We start from the raw sequence: 24,932 nt of genomic DNA on the forward strand, positions 1-24,932 counted from the left end.
TTCATGATATATAACCATCATCATCTTCAGAAAGATTGTAAAGTATATTGTCCCAACCGTGCAGATTGACAATTTGTCCTCTGTTTTATAATATTATACGATGAATTATAATTGACTAGTATACTTTCTTTAATATTACGTATACGTATCAAAATCTGTAGGATAGTTTCAGTCTTCAGCAAGCTCTGTTTTATAATATTATACGATGAATTATAATTGACTAGTATACTTTCTTTAATATTACGTATACGTATCAAATATCTGTAGGATAGTTTCAATCTTCAGCTCTGCTCAAAACAGTGAAGAGAATTCAGTGGAGAAATGCAACAACCCAGAGAATAGCGACCCATATAATTGTGATAAACAAAATAAATTGTGCATAGAGAGATGATGGTACTATAACACTTTAATTATCTCGATATTGTTATTTGATCTATGATGTTGTAGTTGTTGGTCTTGTTTGTTCTTGTTGTTGTTGATGGATGTTTTATTTGGAAGAAATATACATTTCTCGATCAATAGAATCAATAATCATAATAATAAAAAAAGTGATTGCTTTTCATGTTTTTGCATCTTGCTTGAGTATTTTGAATAAGCTAATAATAACTTTTTAGTTCATTCTTTTACTTTTATTAAAATTGTTGGCTTTGGTATTTTGTTGTTTTGGTTTTTCTTGTGTTTAAATGTAGTATTTACGAAAAAATTTATTTATTTATTTATTCTTCCTCCTCCTCTTCTTCTTCCTCTTCCTCTTCTTCCTCCTCTTCCTCCTCCTCTTCTTCTTCCTCCTCCTCTTCCTCCTCATCTTCCTCGGCCTCCTCGTCTTCCTCCTCGACGACCTCCTCCTCGACCTCATCCTCATCCTCAACGATGTCCTCATCGGCCTTGGCATCCTCCTCACCCTCGGGTGTCTCGGGCTCACCGGCCTTCTTGCCTGGTCGCTCGCCGAACCACTTTGGCAGTTTGGCTACAGAAACGATAAACGATATATATGCGATTAATTGTGTGCTCAACGAAAATCGACTGATCAAACTCGTAGGGAGTTGAGTTATGACAAACAATAATGAATAGTTATCATATATGGAAAACGACATGACACGACATGAAATTTCACAGATAACTGTTATGGAGATAACTGATTGGTGTGACTGTAAACTACATCATCTCAATTGAATGTTATCGATATGTATTCGATAGTTGTGTGTCGCTGTTGTTTTCGCACTGTTTAGGGTTACCACCGAGCTACATACATTTTTGACGGCCGGTGTATTGCTCCTTCTTCTCGTTCCAGATCTTCTCGTTCACATCCTTGGAGATCTCATCCCAGCCCTGTATTTGTGTGCCCACCAGTGTGTATGTGCGTGTGTGTTTGTATTTGTGTTCATTTTGAGGTTATGCGAATGTGACGTAACAAGTACAGTTGACACAACAAAACATATGAAAATAATAGTGTACATAGAACATAGAAAGAAATAAAAGAGATTAGATGATGTCGTTAGCTGTGTACTTCCTGTGTTTCCTCTCGCTATACTTTTGCCCTACTCCCCTCCCAAGCCCGATTGAAAGTCTGATTGACTGATTGATTGACCCCGATCGGTTAGGCTATGACACAATGGATTAAGTTTGCGGGCACTTTGGCGGTGCCTTTGGTAACACAAATAAATATAACATTAAATCATGTGCGAAAGAGAACATATTGTATATAGTATAGTAGACATAAACTACATATATGTGTACATATGTATGTAGTATACATTTAGTAAAGAGGTTGACATTGATTGATCGATTGATTGAGAACGCGATTGGCGTGGGGTAGCGCTTACATTTTGTGCGCTGAGTAAATCTTTCCTGTTTCTCTTGCCATGATTTTTCTAAGTTTTCCGCATACACCGTATTATAGCCCTAAATATGTACAAAAAGAACAACCCAAAAGATTTGATATGTTTTCTTTTCGTTTTTGTTTCTGGAAATACTGCTTAGTGAGGACCCCAGATAATATTCTTTTTTTTTTTTTTTTTTTGTTCTTGGCACTGGCAAACCGAATACTTACACCCTCGAAGAGCTTCTTCTTGTCGTCATATGAGCGGGTATCCACACGTCTCTCATATTTGGAGGCGACTTGAATCTTGGGCTGGAATTATATGGATGAAATACTGTTTTACTCGGACTGTATGAAGTGCGAGAAAGATTCTGTTTACTTACCGGGTATTTGCCGGTCAAGGCTTCAGGGTCGAGACCCTTCTTCAAGGCTTTGTGCCTGAGCTGTTGCTTCTGTCTTTCCTTCAGCTCTTTCAACTACAGAGTGGGGGATGAATGTTTATGATGATGCTGTTTTGAATATATAGTTTCGGATGAGGTTTACTCACATCGTAGTCCTGACGTTTCTGCCTTTCTTCCAAGTCATACTTCTCAGTTTCCAATTTGACGATGAGCTCCCACAGTTCCTGGGCCTTCTCACGCAGCTTCTGCTCACCAAAGCCTTCGATAGCCAGGGGCTTGATGCGGAACGACAACGAGATCTTCTTCTCCTCCTCCAATTGTTCCTTAGTCTTGTTACGTTCCATGGCGGCGGACGACAGTCCCAACTATATTGTGCGTGCAATTTTCGAATTGTGTTCGAATGTTTTTCCATTTTTAATTCACACATTTCGTTGTGTTTTTTTGTTTATGGTTTTTTTTGTTGGGTGTGTGTATTGTTTTTTGTATTTTGTTTTTGTTTTTGTTTTAGAGAGAGTGAGAAACACGTTTTGTGGTTGGGGGTTGCAGTTGGTTACGGTGGTACGTGTGTGTTGGACAGGTACAAAGTTTAGAGTGAAACAAGACATGTATTGCAAATGAATAGATTAGAGACATTGTCAGTGTACGTGTGTGTGTGTGCGTGTGTGTAGTGTAGTTGTGTGTGTGTAGGATGAAATTAAATTTGATTTGGTTTTGCAAATGACAACGAACGGATTACGAATCGGATATATAGATAATATACACAAACAAACAATCAAAACAAACAAAAGAAAAAAAAAAAAAAAAATTGTGGTTTTTTTTTTTTGTTGTTGGAGTTGGTTTTGGTAGTATAAGGAACGTAAAAAGTACGAATTGAACGAGAGATGAATGGAGAGATTTGGAGAATGGGAAGTGTATAAGTAGGCTGCATTTATGGAATTTCATATAATTACCACGCCTGTATCCTTCTTGGCAATGGTGAAGTTGGGTCCCTTCTTGTCCTTGTCCTTCATGGCCTGCAACATGGCTTGGCGCTTCTTCTCGGCCTCCTCGAGACGCATGCGCTTCTCTTCGATTTCGCGCTGCTTCTTCTCTTCAACCTCACGGACGCGACGCTCCTCCTCCTCCTTCTTGCGCTGGGCCATCTTCTGCTCCTCCTCGGCACGCGAGATCTTGCGCTTGGCCTGCTTCTCCTTCAGTTTCTTCAGCTCATCCTCCTCCTTGGCTCTCTGTTTACGCCATTCGCTGATGTATTCTTTCAGCTGTTCATCGAGATCGGAGCGCTTCTGGTCCTGACGCTTGATGAACTCTGGATCGCCCTCACCTCTGCACAGCGCACAGATGCAATTTGAGTGGTGGGTGGTGGTGGTGGTGGAGGGGGTGGAAGGAATAGATACTCATATTAGTTTAAATACTATATACAGCAAATACTATAAATAGATATATGATACTATGTTACTACTAGATAGATTGGGTCGCTAACTAAGTTACTAGTATCAGCTACTAGCAGTAGTTGTTGTTGTTGTTGTTGGTTGTTGTTATCGTCTATGAATTAATTACATCGACATCTATATTTTACTCATTTTGTGGAGTACGCTCTGCTCATATACATATGTATGTACATCAATGTGCATATATAGTATATACATATATATAGGTTTATTTTGTAACATATCTATAGAATTATCGACAATTAGTAGCCATTTCTCGGAAGCATTATTATTAGGTCTATTGAGTACTACTCTACTACGCATCAAGTTTTAGACTACACTAGTTAAAAAAATGTATGTAAGGCAAGACTCACAAAAAATATACTTAATACGATCAGAATATGATAGTTTTTGTTTTTTTTTTTTTTTTTTTTTGTGATTAGATATTTATATACAATATACAATCATACGACTATTGGATAGTTCAGGAAGTGGGAGAGGGGCAAAGTGGTGCCGCATTTACGACTGGATTTTTATTTTTTTTTTCAGTTTGTGAGTTTCGTGTAAGTAACGGATTAATAGAATAAGTACTTGTCAATCGGGACATACATACATACATATCACTAACATATCACTAAAAATTTAGTACAGGTTAACAAACTTTACATTTCTTTTTTTTTGTATTATATTTTGTACACATTTCGTATGGCATAAACTTACTCGGCTGGTGTCTGAGGTGGTTTTCTATACGTGAGGCAAACATGGAGGTGGTTTATTTTTTTTTTTTTTTATTATTATTTTTGATATATTTGGTGGTTTTGTGTTTCAAAAATTGTTTGGTTTTTATTTATAACGATGTTCACGATGAAGTACGCAAAAACACGTGTCGGGTTGCGATATTTTTTTGATGTTGTTTTTTTTTTTTTTTTTTTTTTACATGTAACAAAAATATTTATATTGGTTTTGTTTTTTTTTTTTGGTTTTTTTTTGATTTTGTACAAACAAAAAAGTCGTTGAAAAGAAAGAGAAAAACATTTGTTGTTTAAAAAAAAATTATTGCAAAATTATTTGTTGTTGTTGTAAACGAAACGAAAACGGTTTAAAAACAAATGTAAATTAAATGTAAGTACGTATTTGTTGTTTTGTTGTTTTGTTTTCTGGCATGTTGTTGTTGTAGTTGTTGTTGTTGTTCTAAAAACTAAATTCCAAGCAACGAACTGAAAGCTCTTTATACAAAAGAAAATATAGTTCACAAACTCAAACTCAAACTTGAACTTGAACTGGAACTGGATCTGGAACTGGAGCTGGTCTCAAATGAATGTATTTGTTGCAATTGCAATTTGGTTGTTGTTGTGCTTTATACAGAATCGATCGAATGGAGAGGTTTTGTTTTTTTGTTTTTGGAAATGAATTTCGAGCAACGAATATAGAAAATAGAAAATTGTCAAACTCAAAAATTTGGACTAAGCTCTGTTTTTTTTTTTTTTTGGATTGCAAACATTCCGGTTGCTGCAGCACACAAATTCAATCCTGTTTTTCTTTTTTTTTTTTGTTTTTAAATTTATTTTTGCTCATCATTACAAAGCTCTTGTTGGAATTCAAAATGTTTCTAAACTAAAATAGCTGCGATATCATTTGAAAGTATTGTTTTGTTTTTCTGTTTTTGAAAACAAACAGTCAAGTATTTGATAATTTGGAATATGAATGTAATTAATCGATCTAATCGATCTATAAACCGCTCTACACTGTCGTCTATACATTTAATTTTGAACAAAATAGTTATGAATAGTTATGATTTTCAGCAACGCAATTACTTACTTCCTGTAATAAGAAACAGAGAAATGGGAGAAAGAGAGAGAGAGAGAGAGAAAAACAAATTGTGATTTAGAAATTTCCATGTCTTAAATTCATTATTGATGAACAAGAAGCCAGGCCAGCGATAGGCGAAATTTTTACGTTTTGCTTTTTAGAAATATTATTTTGTTTTTATTTTTTTTTTGTGGTTGGTTCTCAGAATTTTCGAATGGTTTTATTCATTTTTACGAATTTTGAAATAGGATATAGGGATAGACATTTTACGAATACAATACACATAACTATATATACTATATATAGATAGATAGACAGATATATTTATATATTTATTTTAAATATATATATGCTGCATGAAGGATTGAAAGGGTTGAGCGGGGGTTGAGAGGAATACACATATAAATATATAGACAGCTACAGCTTTATATACAGGACTTAGCTTAGCCAATTTGGTTTCTGGAATTTTCTCAAATGGTTTGGTTTTTTTTTTTGTTTTGGAGCGGGGAATTTGGTTCTGGAATTTTGTTTGCGAGGGTTTTTCGATTCTAGAATATGATATCGTTGCTTACAATATTTTTTTGGTTGATATGTGGAGGGTAGATGATGCTGGTTAGTTCAAATTTTTCTTTTGTACAGGAATTTTTGAAAAGTATTTTATAGGGAAAAGATTGTGCGAATGGTTGGTTGGGGGGGTGGGGTGGTAGATAATATATCACACGAGTACAACAACACTGAAAACAAATACGAAAAACAAAAAATAACAAATATACAGCAAAATAATGAGATAAACGATAATGTAAAAAACGAACGTGGGATGAGGAAAATAAACGAAATTATTTACAGACAAAACACACACAAACAATTATAAAATTTTTACGTAAAGGAAATTTCGGCATTTGCACATTGACTTTGTTTTTTTTTTTTTTGGTTTGGTTTTTTTTTTTGTTTTTTTTTTTTTTTTTTGCATAACAAATACGAAATACAAGGACAAATACAATACATATAGAAAATTTTGGGGGGTGTGTAAATTAAAATCAAATCATAATTGTTATCGAGAGCAAAAAAAAAAAACACAGGAAGAAAAACACCAATCGAGTTTTTAGCGGCTCGAATTTGGTTACAAAATTACTTACGTCTCCTCTCTGGTCTCCTCGACAACCTCCTCCTCCTCGGAACTGCTGGCGAGTTCGTAATTAAACGTGAATCGAATCGCATGATCGTGTAATTTGGTTTTGTGCAAAAAACAATATCACAGGTGCATATATATATTTTTTTTGGGTGGTTTGGTGCGTGTTTGTACAAGTTGTTGTTGATTGGTTGGTTGATTTGTTGTTGTCAAAGTTGTTTGTTATTCGATTTCGATTTCGATTTGTCGAGAGAAACAAAAACGGCAACATTAGCAGTTGATTGATTAAAACGATGATTGGGTTTTTCGATTTTTTTCGGGTTCAGGTTCGGGTATGATGGGTCCATTTATATTGTCGGGTCAGGTCGGGGAGGGTTTCAATGAAAGTAGAGAATGTATAAAAACGGAATACAAATCAAACATGTGCCATACTACAAAAAATATATGTGGAGACAAAATCCAATGAATACCACACACAACATAGGTGTTGGGTTAATTGAATTGATTAAATTGCAACTATTACATGTATATATTTATTTATAGAATAAGAATAAGACATAGTAGTAATCTTGAAATCGATTTGTTGCGCAGAGTTTACCCGAAACTGTTTGACTTACTAAACAAATGTACTTAATATTCTTCATTTTCTTTTTCTTCTTCTTCTTCATTTCAATTTTGCATTTACACTTCCCACTCAATTTAGCATTATTGTCGCCAAAGACTTGTACTTACGTGTATTCCTCATCGTCGGACATGGTTACGGTTTAGGGTTGAAAAAACCTAAAAAAGAAAAAAAAACAGAGAGGGAATATTTACAAATTAGTTAAGTAAGTAACTAATATTCAATCAATTACAGCTAGTGCTAATTGCAACAATTGAACAGCAACGAATTCAACGACAACAGCGCGACGAAGTTGGACAGCAGCAACAACAACAGTGGCTAAATCTAAATTCGTAACAGTCTCCTCCTCTTCTTCTTCTTCATTTTCTTCCTCTGCTTCTGATTCTTCATCTTCTTCTTCATATGTTGTTGGCTTAGTTGTTTGTTGTTGTCATTGTTGTTTTCGCCTTGATATCGCACTATATTTAGACACCACATTTCTATACAGGCCACTCTCTTTCTCTTTCTCTCTCTATCTATATATACATATATACGTATGTATGTATATAACTGTATATATGTCTGTGTGCTGTCATAAGAACCACACACACACACACATACATATAAACATGGAGGCAGCGTTTTATTTTTATATAGCCGGCTATCACATCATAATTTCAGCGCCTCTTACAAAATTCGGTTATTTAATTTTCGCTTCTCTATTCTTTTAATTTTCTGCTGCCGCCGCTGTTGCTATATATAAAGATCTCTACATATATGTATGTATGTGTATACGCACATATATGCGCTCGCCTATATAATGCTTAATTCTTGTGTTGAGAAATACTTTTGGCTAACTGTTAAAAATAGATGCGCCGTATTGAATTTCTCTGACGGCAGTCGTAAGCTTTTCGAAAAGCTTTCACGTTTCTGCGAACATTTTTCTCGCTTTTTTTCTCGAAATTTTACCTTGGCACTAAATCAAAGACGCTGTTAACTGTCCAAGCAACAGAACTGAACTAAACTGATCCGCACACTGCACTGAACTCAATTGACAAGCAGATGTTAAAAGTCAAATGCATGTGTCAAAATCGGATCGGATCGGACCAAGAGAAATGCAGCCTGGGGCGTGGTTAAGAGTACAACTACAACTACAACTACAACAACAACAAATTTCGAATATTCGCTTGAAAAGCTCTCTTTTCAATATGATTTCATAATTATGAAATTTTTCGTAATTTACATGCAATTTAAGTGGGTCAATCGAAAACGTTAAGTTCAATAACTTTTTGTGCACTTTTCGTTGGGATGGAAATCTAACTGTATATATGTATATATGTTTAATTTCCTGTACTTTAGGCTCAATTTAAAGTCTAAGAATAGTGCTTAAATTTGTCTGTGAAAAATATCAGTAAATTTTCATTTACTCTATCAAACATGTGTCTGAAGAGGACTAAATTGTAAATTTGTAAATTCCTTGAACAGAAATCAGCTACTTTATTGTAAATACTTGACCTGATCTATGTGGAATATGAATATGAAATGAAGATAAAGAAATAAATTCTTCGCTCGAATATATCGAAATTTGTCAGTGAAACTAGAGCAGAGTGAAAGAGAGAGAGAGAGAGAGAAAAGGAGATTGCTTGTGGTCTGGACTAAATATAGAAAAATAAATATTCCAGCACCGATTTGGACATATCAGTATCGGTTAGTGTATATATATATATATATACGTATATGTGTATGTTCATGTGTGTGTGTGTGTGTGTTGGTGTGGGTGATTTTTGAATGCCTGCCCAATTCGTGCTATCTAATGACGCCTGCGCATTGGAGATTTTTGCTAAGGTAAGAACTGGCTAGCTGACAATCACACACACACATACATACACACACACGCGCGGACACACACTCGCACACGCACACATTGGCAGCTTATTTTTAAAATTTATAGAAGACAGCAAAAAAAAGAAAAAAACAACAAGAGGCTGAATAAGTTTTATAGCTGCGAGATCATATAACACTTGGCTCTCAGGCTGTGCTCTCATTTTGAGATTGAGATTTTGTTCGTATTCCTGTTGTTGTTGTTGCTTTGCTGATTGTTGTTGTTGTTGCCGCTGCTGCTGCTTTTGTTGTTGTTGTTGCTGTTGCTTATTGTTGTTGCAGTTGTTGTCGTTGCCGTTGTCGTTGTTGTTGTTGTTGTTGGCATATGCCCTAGGGCAATTATTTTTAGTCTTTCGCATTGAACAAAAAAAATGTACAAAAAATACAGAACAGCAACCAACAATAAAAAAAAATATAATGTTGAAAATTCAAGTTCCATTTCGGAAATTGTTTTTTTTTTTTTTTGTTCCTCTTTTGGTTTTTGTCATTTTTGCATTTATCAATTTTCATTTTAAAATTTTCGTCGGACACACTGCATATGGAAAATTTATTCAGCACTTGAAAAAAAATTGTTGAAAAAAATTGGCAAAAAAAAAAATGCAGACACAGGATTATATAAGAATCAAAAGAAAGAAAAAAAAAATTCGTATGCATTTTTCATTTCGAATTTAAGTATTAAGTCAGTATTTATTTGGTATATTCCTTTTTTTTTTACTTTTCTTAGATTGTTTTATTCTTTTGGTTCGTTTCGGTTTTTGTTTGTAAGTTCAACGCGCAAGGATTTGACGTTTATTCAATAATTTTATTCATAAATGTTCGTTGTTGATTTTGAGAACTGTTTTTCTTTTTTTTCTTTAACACTTGGCTAGGCCAACTTACTTAGGGAAAAAGAAACAAATTGAACTCTCAACTAAAGTCCGAGCAGCTGACGTCGTAGGAGCGAATGCTGCGGTTCGACTAAACAGACTGACGATCCAAAGCGATGCTACACGTTATGTTAAAGAATTTTTCTTTCAGCTTGCCCACCACTACCAATGCACTGCCATCTGTGTGTGTGTGTGAGTCTATTAAACGAACGGGCGTGAAAAGGCGCGCTATATTCTTTCTGGCTGGCTGGCTGGCTGGCGATCCCCAAAAAGCGTTTGGCCAACAACAAGTGGCGACGCAGCGGCCAGCGTATGTGTGTGTGTGTGTGTGTGGGTGCGAAGTGGAGAGTGGAGAGTAGAGAGCAGGGGTGCGCTATAGCGACAGCGACAACGACAACGACAGCAGCAGCGACTACGCAATCGAGCTAGAAATGCTTGGCAACCATGGCGCAGGAGCGCGCATAGTTATGCATGGCCACTGTGAGAGGGGAGTGGGTTGGAGGAGGGGACTGGGGTCGTGGGCGTGGGCGTGTGGTGGGCAGCTGGTGTGAGCAGAGTAACGAATATTCAGGTGGGACTGGGACGATCCGCATTGCGTTGCCAGCCAGCCAGCCAGCCAGAGGCTGAAACATAAACTTGCTGAATAAACAAAGCAAGCACACACACACACACACACAGACAGACAGACAGACACACACACACCAACACATACATAGAGTATACATTTACAGCGGGTGATTTCCAAAACGAATACTTCCAATTGGCTGTGTGCTAAATGGCGACAGTGTAGGTGTAACTTTGCCTATATATACACATACATGTATGCTATATACTACATACATATCTATGTGTGTGTGTGTGTGTGTGTGTGTGGAGTGTTGGCGTATAGCGCATCGCATGCGTTGGCGTTTGCAGTTGTTTTTGGAATCAAATATCGTTGAACATAAATTTCACAGCCATTAAATTGCTGCCATACATACACACATACACACACAGACAGACAGCGATTATAGTGCGTGTGTGTGTGTGTGTGTATTCACATAACTAGGCTATAGCTGTGCTTTGCATAGTTTTATTTTCCTGGCAAATACGAGAATGAAATCTTTTTGGCGATATCTAGTATTTTGAATATTTAGATCAAATCCAACTGCAGCTCGTTTAACATATACATACATATATACTCGACATATACATACGTATATATAATATTTGAAATATAAATATAACATTGTATTCAATCAACTGCATTGCAACATCACATCTCTGAGCACAGTGCATGGCCCTTAACGTCGTCCATATGGCAGGCTGATCCACCTCTACTTTAAATATATATATATATAAGTTATACTATATAGCAAGTCTGTAGAAATGCACACGCTATATATGCGCTGACGTCGATATCGGCTGCCAAATTGCCGGCCTTACTGCACATCGTCCATCCGTCCGTCTGTCTGTCTGTCCGTCCGTCTGTCTGTCCGTCCGTCCGTCTGCCTGCTTATAGGTTCGAACTATTCGTCATTGTTCTGCTTTTCATCTGCATTCCCAATCGATTACATTCAATATCATTGAACCGATCAAGATTTTTGTACACGAGAGTACTCGCTTCACTAAGACTTATTTCATACGCTGATTTTTCCAAAAAAAAACATCCGACAAAAAAAAAACATTCTGTAAAACGAGGTCGCAAATGCTATCCATTTCAAGAATTCCACTCATACAGCGTCTAAAACACTATTTTAATTAGAGATATATTTATAACTAGCCAACGTTTGCCCGGCATTGCCTGTGTTTATTTTCCTCGATCTGAGGGAGCATCTGGGAGGAGAATATTTCACACATCCACTGAAATAAACATTTCATATATGCTTTTCTCCAACTTATAAACAGCTTATTGATTATCCATCCATGGGCAGCACTTTTTTTTTTAGACATCTCCAAAATTATCTTTTTAGAAATGATTGGTAAATTATCAGTCGATTTACTTGATGGATTGAAAGAGGCAAATTCATATTCATATTCATGCGACCTTTTTAAAAATCAATTTATGATTTACATAAGTTGATGTCCATCGAAAAATCTACTTTCACTGTGGATTTTAAACATTATTGGAATATTTTTCCAAGCTCAATTATTCTTTATTGTGTTGATTTAAACAAAAATCATTTCAACACATTTTTGGTGGGTTTAAAATGAATTTTCATTGAAAACATTTCCGTTATTCTGAAACTTTAAAAGAAAATTTGACTTTTTAAATTAAGATTTCAATATATTTTTAATATATTTAAATATATATATATACTATAGGGAAAGAAGGGTATTTTAACATTGTGCCTCCAGGAAATGTATGGAACAGGCAGAGGGAGATGTTTCCGACTCTATAAATTATATATATTCTTGATCAGCAAAACAGTCGAGATGATATAGCCATGTCCGTCTGTCTGTCTGTCCATCCTATGAACACCTAAATCTCAGGGACTATAAGCGATAGAGATATCATTTTCTTTAACAGCACTTCAGATCATAAGATCAGATAAAATTGTTTAAAGTTATTTAAGAAATTCTTTTGAATTGGGAAAATCGCCTACTTAATACTGGTTTTAGTAGCTTTGGCTGACAACCCGGTATATTTTATATTCTATGGTATATTTTGAATGTATAGGCTTTGATATGTTTTAGTATTTTTGCCGTATATTAAATTGGTATATTTTAAGAATAATTGTGAAGTGTAGCTTTCTTTCTTTTTATTAATATGAATAGTCTACAAAAGTATTTTTTTTAGGATAATTTCAAAAAATAATATTTAAAAAACAAATATTAAATTCTCGAAGTAAGGATGTTTTTATTTTATGTTTGGTTTGATAGTGTTATTTTTTTAGTGTTATATGTAAATGTTCTTCTACCAAAAAGAGATATTATTAAAGTAGTATCTTTATGTCGGTTTTAACTTCAAATAAAAGATTTATGATTTCTATTATTATCAGCATTAGCTTATGGATATTATTTAAATATATTTTACGCTTAGTGCTTTCAATAAGAATTTGAAAATTCAAGGAATTTACTTCCATCTTTATATCCTTGAAAATCCCAAACAATTTTATATTTTAAACAACGAAAACTTAACTATTTTCTCATTTCATTTGAGCTTTGATTGAAGTGAAAAAACTTTTAATTCCTTTTTTTTAATTTCCTGGTATTAAGTTAATTAAAGTTGTTTAAACTTTCTTAAATGTTAACAAGTCATCAAGAAATGTCATTCTATTCTATAATATTATATTATAACAAATGTTGTAATATTTTTTTTAATTTTTTAAATAAGAGTGTTATTAGATGATTAAACTTATACAGATAAGCTAGCCAAATATGCTTAGTTCTTAATTTACAAAAAAGTCAAACTCTTGCGTATGTTTATATATTTATTTTATTAATTAAATGCATTTTTAAGAAAAAGTTATTTATATTTCTTGTGTTGTTTTTCAACTGTGAAAAGTATGCTCTTAAAATGCTGTGATTTTGTTTCTCAAATTTGCACTTACAATAGCAAAATGTACGGATATAAAGAAACATAAATAAATAAGCATGAAAATCCAACATAATTGATGTTAAACATTAGGAATTTATGCAGCTTGAAATTGACCTACTCAAGTGCGGATTAGAAAACTCCTAAATAAGATCTTTCAAAGGTTCACATCAAATAAAATAAACATTGTTAGATTTAAATAAGAGAGATGTCTGGAAACTGGCAAGTGATTAATTTAATAGCTGCACTTCCTTTCAGACTTATAAGATTCATTTAGTTGGGATACTTTCAATCCCTATTTATGAATTCAAATTTAAATACTTATTACTATTGTACATACATACATACATGCAGGTATGTATGTATGTATGTAGTACCATATGCCACATTAAAAACTTTGAACTTAAAAAGAACCCAGCAAAATATTTCAACAATCTGTTTCGCATATAGTACACGTATGTGCATATGCTACAAAATACAATATACAAGTATACATAGACATATAGATATACATGTTGTTTTTTTTTGTGTTGTCTTTTTATTTTTTTGTTGCCTTCAACTAAATTTCAATTCGCATCATCTTCAACATCAACAAAATGAAGAAAAGAAATAGCAATGTTTCGGGGTATGGTGCTATTTTTGGGCCTTTTATGTGGGCGAAGATGCGCTCGGCTAGCCTTCGGTTTTTGCTTCGTCTCAGCAATACAATCGACCACACATACATATATATATATATACGTACAGTGGTTGAATGTATGTATGTATGTATGTACGCTATGTGTAGCTTATATCTACTAGTTAAATGTCTATCTATGGGGGGCTGCTTATTGTACCGACCTCAACGGATGCATAGAAACTTAGCATAAACATCGAAATCAATTTATATTTCGATGTGATTATTGAAATATGTTTAGCTTTAATCATTTCTCAATACTTTTCTCAAATCAAATCTGAAACTTCTTTTGGAAGCCAACTTCAACAAGTGTCTTACGAATGGACCAATCAAAACAAGTAATAAGCATGTTGTTTTTTTCAACAATTGAAAATCAGACAGGTAGTAATTTTGAATTCTTTGCTTTACTGATTTGAGTTTCACTCAAAGCGTCATCATATAGTATGACAAGTTACGAAATATATGATTTGTGCCAAAAATTGACTTTGAATTCAAGAATAGTTTTGAACTTCAGAATCATTTGACTATTTGCCATGGTTGTTATTTATTTGTTCAATACATTTTTTATTTGTGTCTTCAAAACTCGGTCACCCAAATAGATACTTATGTATCATACTAAATATTATATATTAGTATGGATACATATGTAAATGTTTTTTTGCACGTACTTAAAATAATGACAGAATATCACTTGTGAATGAACTTGAATAACTTTGCATTAGTCATAGAGATGATATGGAATAAACACAATAAAATATAATAAATAAAATATCGATATTTAATACAAAAATATTTTCATATTTACTGTATACTTTTTGTTTTCGTTCAACGATATAAAGCAAACATATTTTGTAACGAACAAAAAAACTCGTTCTGTGTGTGTGTGTGTGTGTGCCAAATTTAGAATGTATACGTGCGACGTTCAATTTAAAAATAAATTCAACCAAATTAAACGAAATGAAAAACAGCAAAATATAAAGCATTTAAGAATGAAATCATAGACAGCAAAACACAAAAAACAAAACTAGTTGGACAACAGCACAAATTTCATATTCACAAAATTTATATTTCTTCATACTTTCAATTTATATTTTGTGCTTTCATTATTGCAGTTTACTTATTTTAACATAGCGACTTAAAGTTCTTTACTGAATCTACTGGACTTGAAATGTTGCAAATAAATTGGAATAGTTTGAATGTAATATTTTTTAATTGACTTGAATATAGAATCCTGGATTATTGTTAAAAAATTCATATTTGAACACAAAATTATTTACATCAAATTTCCAGATTATAGAACTAAGCTAACAAATAATATAATCGTAATAAAATCAAACTCCGATCGAGATCATGGACAATTTTACAACAATTCTTTTCGACATTATATTTTACATTTCAAATCAGAGTTAAAGATGATTTTAATAAATAAAATTCCATTCAATTAAGAAAATGAATTCAAATTATTTCAATTTCTATTAGAAATGAATACGTTGACATGATTATCGAAATAATGTAAAGTTGTAGCGGATTACTAAAGTAAAAAAATAAATATATAAAACTGAAGAAATAAATAAACAAAACAGAAGATAAGTATATATATTTTTCATTTAATCGAATCCCCTACGTTTGTGGAAATTTCCACCAAATTTAAGTTTTTCCTACTCCCACATTTCGATTTTATTAGCTCGTCAAATTTGTAGGTAAATTAGCAACTTTTTTTGTGATAAATATTCATAAAGAAATACTGATTCTTTCATGTACATTTGCAAAATAAACGTATTCATGTATTGTATACATTAATTTTATTATTTTATTTTAATTTTGGTGTTTATTAAAGAATCTCATTTAGCTATTTTCTGATGGCTTCCAATACAAATATTCTTGACGAATTTCAACACCATGGTGTAAATTTAAACTTTATAGAATATGCAATAAAGGCTAATAGTGTAAAACTCCTATTTCCAAACTCCGTTACCGTTATTCTTAACGGAACGCCTCTGGATTCAAATGTTTTGCAATTTGTTGGATAATCGATGCCATAAGCAACTGTCATTTGTTATCGGTTAACCACCACAAGAATTCGACGATACCCATATTTTATACTTGTCGAAAACTAAATACCAAGACTAAATACCGGACTTTTGTATTTAGAAATACGACTTGACAAATTATATGTGTTTTGTTGATTTTTAAGTATTTTGTTTTTTGAATAATTAAGAACATTAAAGCAATTCAAAAAGTTGCGCCACTTGTTTAATTGTTGCAGTCTCGCACCTATTGGAGTGTTACCAACTAGGTGGTAAGTGTAAGTATATTTCTCGACATATAACAGTATATTTTGCAAATACAATTTGTGGTCACGCTGTCAGCAACAACTCTATTTGCAAATTTTGAAGAACAACGACGAACAAAATTAGATATCTTTTTGTACACATACTATAAGACGTACGCACGTATGTACGTGTAATTTGGAATTTGTTGTGAATGCGGGCTTGCATGTAAATTAACATTATCGGCTTGTGACGACGTAGCAAGGACTTTTTGTGCTAGTGCGTGTGCTTGTTCTTCCTCCTCCCTCTCGAATTCAACGTTCAAGTCTTTTTGTTGCTGTCTGATTGGACTGACGCATCGTTTGCATCGTTCCGCTTGACATCATGGCCAGCGAGCCAGAGAACAAGCCGCCTATATTGCACATTCTGGTCGTTGGCTTCCATCACAAACTCGGCTGTCAGGTGGAATTCTCGCATCCCCCTCTAATCGCCGGCTCCACGGGCCGCAACGAATGCCCATCGGGCTGGAAGTATCTGCCCACCCTAGCGCTGCCCGATGGTTCGCACAACTTTGTCGAGGATACGGTCTTCTTCAATCTACCCAGTCTCTTTGAGCCAGCAGCCAGCATATACGGTGTGTCATGCTATCGCCAGATACCCGTCGAAAAGTTGAAAATACGCACCGCTGACGTGACCCGCAGCACCGTACAAAAGTCCGTCTGCATCTTGGCTCGACTGCCCATCTATGGCTACATTGAGGTAAAGTTGGCGCTCATTGCAGACGCTTTCTTCGACCAGGGCGACTTCAGTTGCACCGAACTGTTGGTCAAAGCTTATCAGCAGTTGAATGCCTGTTTGCTGGATGAGGAGACGCGCCGCCCGCTGCGACATTTCCATGTGGGACTGTCGCTGCGTGAGATTGTGCTGCACTGGCGCCACAAGACGCTGATACTGTTCAAGCTGCTGCTCCTGCAACGTCGCGTTGTCTGCTTTGGCTCCCCCGTGCGTGGCATGTGTGTCCTCATCCTGGGCATGGCGTCGTTGATACCACGATTGCTGGAGAAGGGCTTCCAGGAAGTGGCCTGTGTGCGTACGTCGCGACCTCTTTCGCCCATGCCCGACTTTACCGACTCACTGCAACGCGAAGCCGCTGCTGAGATTGAGGTGGAGACTAAGGTTCATACGGAGGCTGAGGCTGTGCCTGAAGCAGAGGCGGAGGCAGTGACAGAAGTAGAGGCTGAAATTGTGCCAGAGGCGGAGGACCTAACACTAGTCTCGTCGGCAGCGTCGGCGGGCTCGCAGTGCGGTAACAGCAGCGGCAACACGTCGCCGCATACAACGCCCAATTCACAGTCGCAGGACTCCAGTAGCTGTCCGACAACAACGCCAACGCATCCAGATCTGCAGCGTGTGGACTCCACGGAAAGTGGCCACAGCGCCGGCAAACGCAATGGACGCAGCAGCTCACTGACCCGTGAGGCCAGTGTGGACACCTTGGCATGTAAGTGCTGTGCACATCAGTTAATTTTTGAAATAATTGGTTATACTCTCGTATTCTCGTATTCTGTTTGCAGCCAATCTTGCAGCACTGTGCGCCATCAATCCGGATGAGTATCGTGCGCCAGTGAGCATATTTGCCAGTGGCAATCTCTGCTTGCCGTACTTATCGCTACCATACATGGATCTGCTTAGCGATCCCATGGTACTCTCCTATATCATTGGCACCTCCAACGTCCTATTCCAACAGAAACGTCAGCTGGCTGACGTTCTTGTCGACATTGAGGCTGCCAATCTGGACGCCCACGATCCGGAACTGCGCCGTCAGCTGGTGCTAAGCACCGAGGATCTGCGCTACATGGACTTCATACTGAAACACGTACAAACGCCCAAGGAGGATGCCGAGGGCAGCGAATACTGGATACGCGAGCAGTTCCAGGGCTATATTCTGGCTTTGCTGCGCACTGCGGTTGCACCTGGTATGTTGTGGATACAATTGTGTTCGTCTTTCTGTCCGTCCATTTGTCTAAATTCCTCGGATCTCAGCTTCTATAGAAAGCTATAGCTAATCCCGAGAGCAGAGCTCTCTAAAAAAACATTTTCGATCGTCAGTTCGAGTAAACAATAAGTACAATCGCAGGTAGTAAATTTATAAAGCTATATACAGTTCAGAGTAATGTTAATAACGGCCCACTCACGACAAAAAGTGATGCAGTTATCTGCAATGTGCAATTATTCAAAATGAATGCACGCCAACATGTGACAGTCACTACAATATACCAATATTTTTGCTTACACGAGGAATGACGCAACTTAATAGCTTTTGTTTGTGCGAGTTTAACTAAAAACGAACTAAAAACAAAATCGATTATATACTCTTTTTTATTAAGCCAACACTCAGCAGTAAATAATGCATACAATTATCTTTCAAAATTACATTGGATGAACTTCAATTGAAATCCTGATTTTATCACTATATTGGCAGTATTCACTTAGATCTCATCTTTGTAAAGTGATTTGAATTGAAATGAAAGATCTTCTGAGCGCCAGATACAAATATCAAAAGCAATGGATAACTTATGTATTTAGTTAAAATCCGAGTAGAAACTAAGAAGCCAATACAATTGTATAATAATAACTGAATCAATGACATTAATTTTATTTTATAGATGTCAAAGACAATGATCACTTCAATGCGCAGTTTATGAATGCATTTAAGCGCACACAATGCTATCAGGAATGGTACGATGTGCGACCCGAACCCGAATTTTTTGATGCACTTCCCGCCGGTCATCCGTTTGCGGGCACTCTATCCGTGGCGGACATGAAGCTCAAGCTGGCACAGTGAGTAGTCTCTAAGTACACAAATCATATCGTTTCCTTCAAATTGAATGCTTGTTTCCCGTACTTTGCAGAACTATGCAGAATAGCGAAAGTGGACGCAAAATTAATCAGGCCGTTAATACGACCAGTCGAGCTGTTGGTGGTGCCATCTCTCAGGCGAAAGGCGCCTTCTCCAGCTGGTGGTCGTCGATTACAACAGCGCCGCCCGTTAATAGTTCGGGTACAGTTGCCGGAGCTAATTCGGCTGGTGGCAGTGAGAGCAGCAGTCAGAGCCAGAGTCTCAGTCACATTGATGAGGGCATCGATGGTGCTGCGGTGTCGCAACAGCCTCAAGAGATCTCAGTTACATTCCAGAACCACAAAGACGATACCCAACTGGATGTGGCCGGTGTCAGCATACACATTTCCAGTCAGATCAGCGAGGAGAGCCTTGAGGAGGCGCATGATTCGAGCGCTAACTCACCACAGCATCAACAACAGGGAATCGTGGAAATTGGTCGCGAAGCCGAATTGCTCGATCGGTGCACCAACAATGAGCAGCAGGCAACAACGACGACAGCGAACTCTCCTCAATCGCAGGCGCAATCTCAGCCACTGCGTGCTATTGGCTGCGGTGGTGATCTGACGCTGTCTAGTGGTACAGCAGCCGCTGTTGAGTGTAATAACGGGGATGTTTTCATAGTTTGATCACCGCTAGCTACGCACAAGAGCAGCCACAATGCAACAACAACAATAAGACACAACTTTGTATAAAAAATTTATCTAAGCTATGCTATACATTACCATTAATTTATTATCTATCTATTGCATTATTTTCTGTCTTGTGTGTGTATTACATTGTGTTTCGCATTACTCAAATTGGCCAAATATTATTATATTATATTATATTCGTATCGCGTATTTGTATTGTATTCGTATCGTAGTTTTTGTGTGTAAGCGCCACCCAAAGAGCTCCTTCCCCACTTTTCAGTGTACTCGTCGAATTTATAATTCTTGTACTAGTCCAAACAAAATGTAAATCTAATCCGTACCAAGTGCAATTTGTAACCAAACTTACAACGATGTGGCAATAACTAAGTGATTGTCGTTGCCCTCTCTGACGTGACGCAGATGGCACGAAAATCGAGCATCCGAAGCTAATCCAATAGTAGCTCTATCTCTCTCATATTGATATTTTTGTTTGTGTTTGATTATTATGTGGGGTGCGCTTCCGAGTCGTCAATATAATAGATACAAACATCAGCTTATCAACCTAATTACTTACTATACCATACATATGTACCTGTGTGTGCAAAAAAAAAAAAAAAAACATTGAAAAGCTGTTTACAAATTCGATCGACTTCGACACGTTACCCCGCGGCACATGAACTTCGACATTCAGATCAAATAATATTTATAATCGAAATGTAACTACTTCATTTGTACGTTTCCTCATGCAAATTAAAAAGTTAATGAATTGAATAAAAATATTGCAACTTTATGTTATTATATGGGTCATTTGTGATATTTCTACATGATTATTATACCCTCTACCAATGAGGTAGAAGGCTGCAGACTAGAAGAAATTAAGATATAATGTTTTTTCGATAGCACTTGATGTTTGCACGCAGACCAAGTTTGTTTTCATTTTTGCCACGCCCACAACAACAACCACATTATTAATAATTGTTATAATTACTTATGTTGTAGTTGTTGTTGTAATGTCCGAATATACGTTTTCAAATTTTAACTGGTTTAACTTTTGTGCATCGGTTGCTTTAAGATTTGAATTGGCGCTCTATTTAAGTTTTCATAGTACCGGAAACAGACGACTGATGGCGCCACTCCAGTCCCTTGCTGTATTTCTGCTTGCTGCTGATTTATGTTTGCCTGGTATTTCACCTTCTGATTTGCCAATTTTTGCCCATCGTTACAACATTGAATGGCCAACAGCAACAACCATATTATTAATATTTGTTGTTTTAATTACTTATGTTGTTGTTGTTCTAATTTCCGAAAATATGTTTTCAAATTTTAACGGGTTTGACTTTAGTACATCAGTTGCTTTTAAGATTTGAATTGGCTTTTATTTCAATTTTCGTAGTACCGGAAACAGACGACTGATGGCGCCACTCCAGTCCCTTGCTGTATTTCTGCTTGCTGCTGATTTATGTTTGCCTGGTATTTCACCTTCTGATTTGCCAATTTTTGCCCATCGTTACAACATTGAATGGCCAACAGCAACAACCATATTATTAATATTTGTTGTTTTAATTACTTATGTTGTTGTTGTTCTAATTTCCGAAAATATGTAGTAGTAGTAGTAGTACATCGGTTGCTTTTAAGATTTGAATTGGCTTTTATTTCAATTTTCGTAGTACCGGAAACAGACGACTGATGGCGCCACTCCAGTCCCTTGCTGTATTTCTGCTTGCTGCTGATTTATGTTTGCCTGGTATTTCACCTTCTGATTTGCCAATTTTTGCCCATCGTTACAACATTGAATGACCAACAGCAACAACCATATTATTTATTATATTTGTTGTTTTAATTACTTATGTTGTGGTTGTTGTTGCGATTCCCGTAAACATATTTACAAAATTTATCGAGTTTTTGAAATTTTCTTGTGTTCGATAAAGTACTGTGGACCAAGGGGCCTGGCATATTATGCAAGTTGAGAATTCTTTGTGAATCCCTACTGCATAACTACGCCCACGTATCAAGTCCGCCCACATTAATCCCTTGGTCCGCCGCCTAGTCAAGTAGGCACCTTGTTATATCAATAGTAGTTGTATATCAATTATATTTAAAGAATAATACCGCACTGATTAGCTTTCATTAAAAATATATACATAGCAAGAATTTTATAGTCGAGCACACTGTGACTGCAACTTTATTTCTTGTTTTTACTTAACCAATTTATTTTGCGATTTTACGCAGCTGTTTACTAATTGTGGTTCATAAGAAAACACTCTATTTTTACTTTATCTTTTCTTTTCACTATTTTTACTACATCTTTTCTTTTCACTGTGGTAAATGGCAGAACCAAAAAAAAAAAAAAAAAAAAAAAAAAAATATTTTATTTACAATTCAAATACAGTATTGAGTTTGCAGTACTCAATAGATCTTAGGTTTGGCAGGAATTTTATACTATATATAATGTACAATTAGGAGCTGATAGCCTTGCTCAACTCATCGATAAACGGCAAAGGCTGTATCCCATCTAGCTCCTGTTCCAAATTGCTCAGAATGACGGCGTTCTCAGCAGCTTTTGCCTTGATCACTTCCAGCTTGGCTTCGGCTTCTGCTAAAATTGCTTCTTGTTCTTTGATAAAAATATCTTGGGCATTTAAACGCTCGCGTTGTCGCTGCTCGGCGGCACAAAGAAATTCCTCATTTGCTTGTCGCTTCGCCAGCACCAGATGCTCCAGCTCATCATTGACTTTGCGCTGTTGCTCAAGTTGGCTGTTCAGCTCCAGTTTACGCTCGATCAGCTGCTGTTGATGCTGCGCCTGCATCAACATTTTCGTTTTATGTGTTTCAGCCAAGCGAATGCACTGCAGATCGTATGCCTGGATTAAGGAATTCAGTTTGTTGAGTTCGAACTCGAGTTTGCCGTTCGAGTGCAACACTTTGGCATTGTTCTTCTCCAGCTGTCTGTAACGCTGCGCACACTGCTCTCGACGTTGTCCCAGCAACGTAGCCAGTTGCGTCAGCCGCTTGCTGCATGACACAATGTCCGCCTGTTGCGGTGGAAATGGCAGCTCCAGATTCATTTCATCGTTCTCGCTGGCACTGCACACATTGGAGTCGAGACTGATGTTCTGCGCATACGTATTAAACTTTCCCACCTTGTCCACCAACTGTTTCTTGGCACGCGACAGATGCACCTGCTGGTTATTGTCACGGTCCGTAAACTCTTTTATTTGTCCGTCGTAGAAGCCCTTCTCGTTCTCCAGATCGCTCACCATCATTCGCAGGCTTTTCAGCTGCTCGGCCGTGTAGCGTTGGGTATCGACCTTGCGCTGCAATTTCTGCACCTCCTTGCGTTGCGCGTCAATGCGTTCCGCATTCTCCTTGTGGAACATCCGCAATTGCGCCATCTTATCCGTATGCTCCTGCGTATTGTTGCGTATGGCTTGCAGCTCCTGCAGCAACTGCTGCTCCTGAGCTCTCAGCTGCAACAGCTGCTCGCGCTTATTATCGCCGGACCTTTGCAGCAGCTGTTCGTCCAATTGCTTGTGCTCGTTCCTCTGACACACTAGATCCGCATCAAGCGCGTCTCCATCGTTGAGGTCGGTCAGGCATTTGATAATACGTTCACTAACCTGGCTCTTTAGTGCTTCATATTCATTCCAGTTCTGCGTATCCCAAACACAAAAGCTTTGCGACGCACTCACGAACAGCAAGTGATTCGTCTCCTCGGATAGCAGAATGTTGTTGACGGTGGCATTCGCATGCGATAAATGCGAAACCGCTCGATCCGTACTGCTGTCGTGCAGATCACTCGTTTCCATGAACGGAAACTCTTCGTATTCGTCGTCTTTGCGAGAAGGCGCCAAGTCCTTGAGAAAGTCAAACATGACAATTACGTGACCAAACGACGATGGTGTTGTCGGCGTCACTAGCCACGATTTGTTCACTTGAAATGGATACTTGATCTTATGCAGTGCATTTGTTATGTCCTCCACATGATTGTTGCCCACATTGACCCGATTGCCAAATATGAAATGGAAGAAGAACTTCACAATGTTAACAAATTGTTTCATAGTCATTTGACGCAACGAAATTGCACCGCGACTGAAGTAATCCTTGGTGAAGCCTGGCATCTCGTGCGTCTGCATCATCTCATCCAGATATTCGGCTATCGCCTGTGATTGCTCCTGTACCCATTTTTTATCCTTGTGCTGCGGAAATAGTCCGCGTTCCACTGACGATGCCTGGCGATGTCGCAATGGTGTTGCCATGGTGTTGCTGCTGGTCCGCTGCGTGCTGCACGATGGAGTAAACTGCGTCATGTGCGGTTGCGGCAATTGCGATCTAAACAGGTCAAGAGTAAAAGATTTAAATACACTCAATTGGCAGCCTGTCTCTTATGGAAACTTACCTCGTTTGCCGTCGCCTTAGGACGCTACCATCGTCACGAGCTTCTTCGTGGAACTCTGATGTACGACGCGGCTTATACATTGCACTCTAGTAATTCGCTTAACATATAAAATATAAAAAACCAGCTCTTTTATATGCGAAAATTGTACACACGGATTTACAATTTATTTTGCTTTGAAATATGGCGTCGGTAGCAGCCAGTGTGACCTTAAGTGCGATTTTAAAATATACCACCTAAGATAAAAAAAATATACCAATTATAGATATACCAGTATAAGAGATACTATAAATATGCAAAAATTCACAAGATGTCGCTTGAATATACAATTTTTTTCTTTTATAATTTAAATATATGTGGTATATAAAAATACATATATGCATACACTCTTAAAACTCAACTGATTTCAAATTTCGTGCATCGAAAATAACCACAAGCGCGCGGAACCGAATTTAGTTCATTTTGAAACCAATGATCAAGTTCCCAAATGAACTGAACGTATCAGTGATGCTTTTTTCCGAAAAATATTCCAAAATCCGTTATTTTTTCAATTTTGAAAATTAATTAATTGTAATTTATAAAACATAAAACATTAATACAGTAAAACTTCCCTTA

At 36.8% G+C, this 24,932-nt stretch overlaps 2 protein-coding genes across 18 annotated transcripts; one reads left to right on the top strand and one right to left on the bottom strand.

The window, feature by feature from the left end:
* Window positions 1-388: 388 nt before the first annotated feature.
* Window positions 389-24,415, bottom strand: LOC117575077 (troponin T, skeletal muscle). Of its 16 annotated transcripts, none has more exons than XM_034260893.2 (10): window positions 9,947-10,061; window positions 7,318-7,365; window positions 6,593-6,634; window positions 4,368-4,391; window positions 3,174-3,543; window positions 2,367-2,585; window positions 2,203-2,295; window positions 2,051-2,131; window positions 1,251-1,329; window positions 389-967 (listed from the first exon to the last, which is right to left on the bottom strand). In XM_034260893.2, the coding sequence occupies exons 2-10, from the start codon at window positions 7,338-7,340 to the stop codon at window positions 717-719; spliced, it is 1,182 nt and encodes a 393-aa protein (XP_034116784.1). In that variant the 5' UTR covers window positions 7,341-7,365; window positions 9,947-10,061; the 3' UTR covers window positions 389-716. The 16 variants fall into 16 exon arrangements, with proteins under 16 accessions (XP_034116784.1, XP_034115483.1, XP_034116858.1 ...); XM_034259592.2 differs by having other exon boundaries at window positions 3,171-3,543; XM_034260967.2 differs by lacking the exon at window positions 1,251-1,329 and adding an exon at window positions 1,824-1,902 and having other exon boundaries at window positions 3,171-3,543.
* LOC117574929 (late secretory pathway protein AVL9 homolog) lies at window positions 16,319-20,567 on the top strand. Of its 2 annotated transcripts, XM_034259017.2 has the most exons (5): window positions 16,319-16,428; window positions 16,493-17,894; window positions 17,968-18,369; window positions 19,060-19,234; window positions 19,306-20,567. In XM_034259017.2, the coding sequence occupies exons 2-5, from the start codon at window positions 16,778-16,780 to the stop codon at window positions 19,919-19,921; spliced, it is 2,310 nt and encodes a 769-aa protein (XP_034114908.1). In that variant the 5' UTR covers window positions 16,319-16,428; window positions 16,493-16,777; the 3' UTR covers window positions 19,922-20,567. The 2 variants fall into 2 exon arrangements, with proteins under 2 accessions (XP_034114908.1, XP_034114985.1); XM_034259094.2 differs by lacking the exon at window positions 16,319-16,428 and having other exon boundaries at window positions 16,480-17,894.
* Window positions 24,416-24,932: the final 517 nt, after the last annotated feature.

The sequence above is a fragment of the Drosophila albomicans genome, chromosome X (genome assembly GCF_009650485.2).
Source record: "Drosophila albomicans strain 15112-1751.03 chromosome X, ASM965048v2, whole genome shotgun sequence".
Lineage (NCBI taxonomy): Eukaryota > Metazoa > Arthropoda > Insecta > Diptera > Drosophilidae > Drosophila > Drosophila albomicans.

Coding starts and splice junctions, on each gene's coding strand:
- LOC117574929 (XM_034259017.2), top strand. CDS start 16,778: ATGGCCAGCGAGCCAGAGAACAAGCCGCCTATATTGCACATTCTGGTC. Junction 17,895..17,967: donor CAGTGTGGACACCTTGGCAT/GTAAGTGCTGTG, acceptor TTCTGTTTGCAG/CCAATCTTGCAGCACTGTGC. Junction 19,235..19,305: donor ATGAAGCTCAAGCTGGCACA/GTGAGTAGTCTC, acceptor CGTACTTTGCAG/AACTATGCAGAATAGCGAAA.
- LOC117575077 (XM_052006010.1), bottom strand. CDS start 24,400: ATGTATAAGCCGCGTCGTACATCAGAGTTCCACGAAGAAGCTCGTGAC. Junction 2,296..2,366: donor AGAAACGTCAGGACTACGAT/GTGAGTAAACCT, acceptor CCCACTCTGTAG/TTGAAAGAGCTGAAGGAAAG. Junction 2,132..2,202: donor CCTTGACCGGCAAATACCCG/GTAAGTAAACAG, acceptor ATATAATTCCAG/CCCAAGATTCAAGTCGCCTC.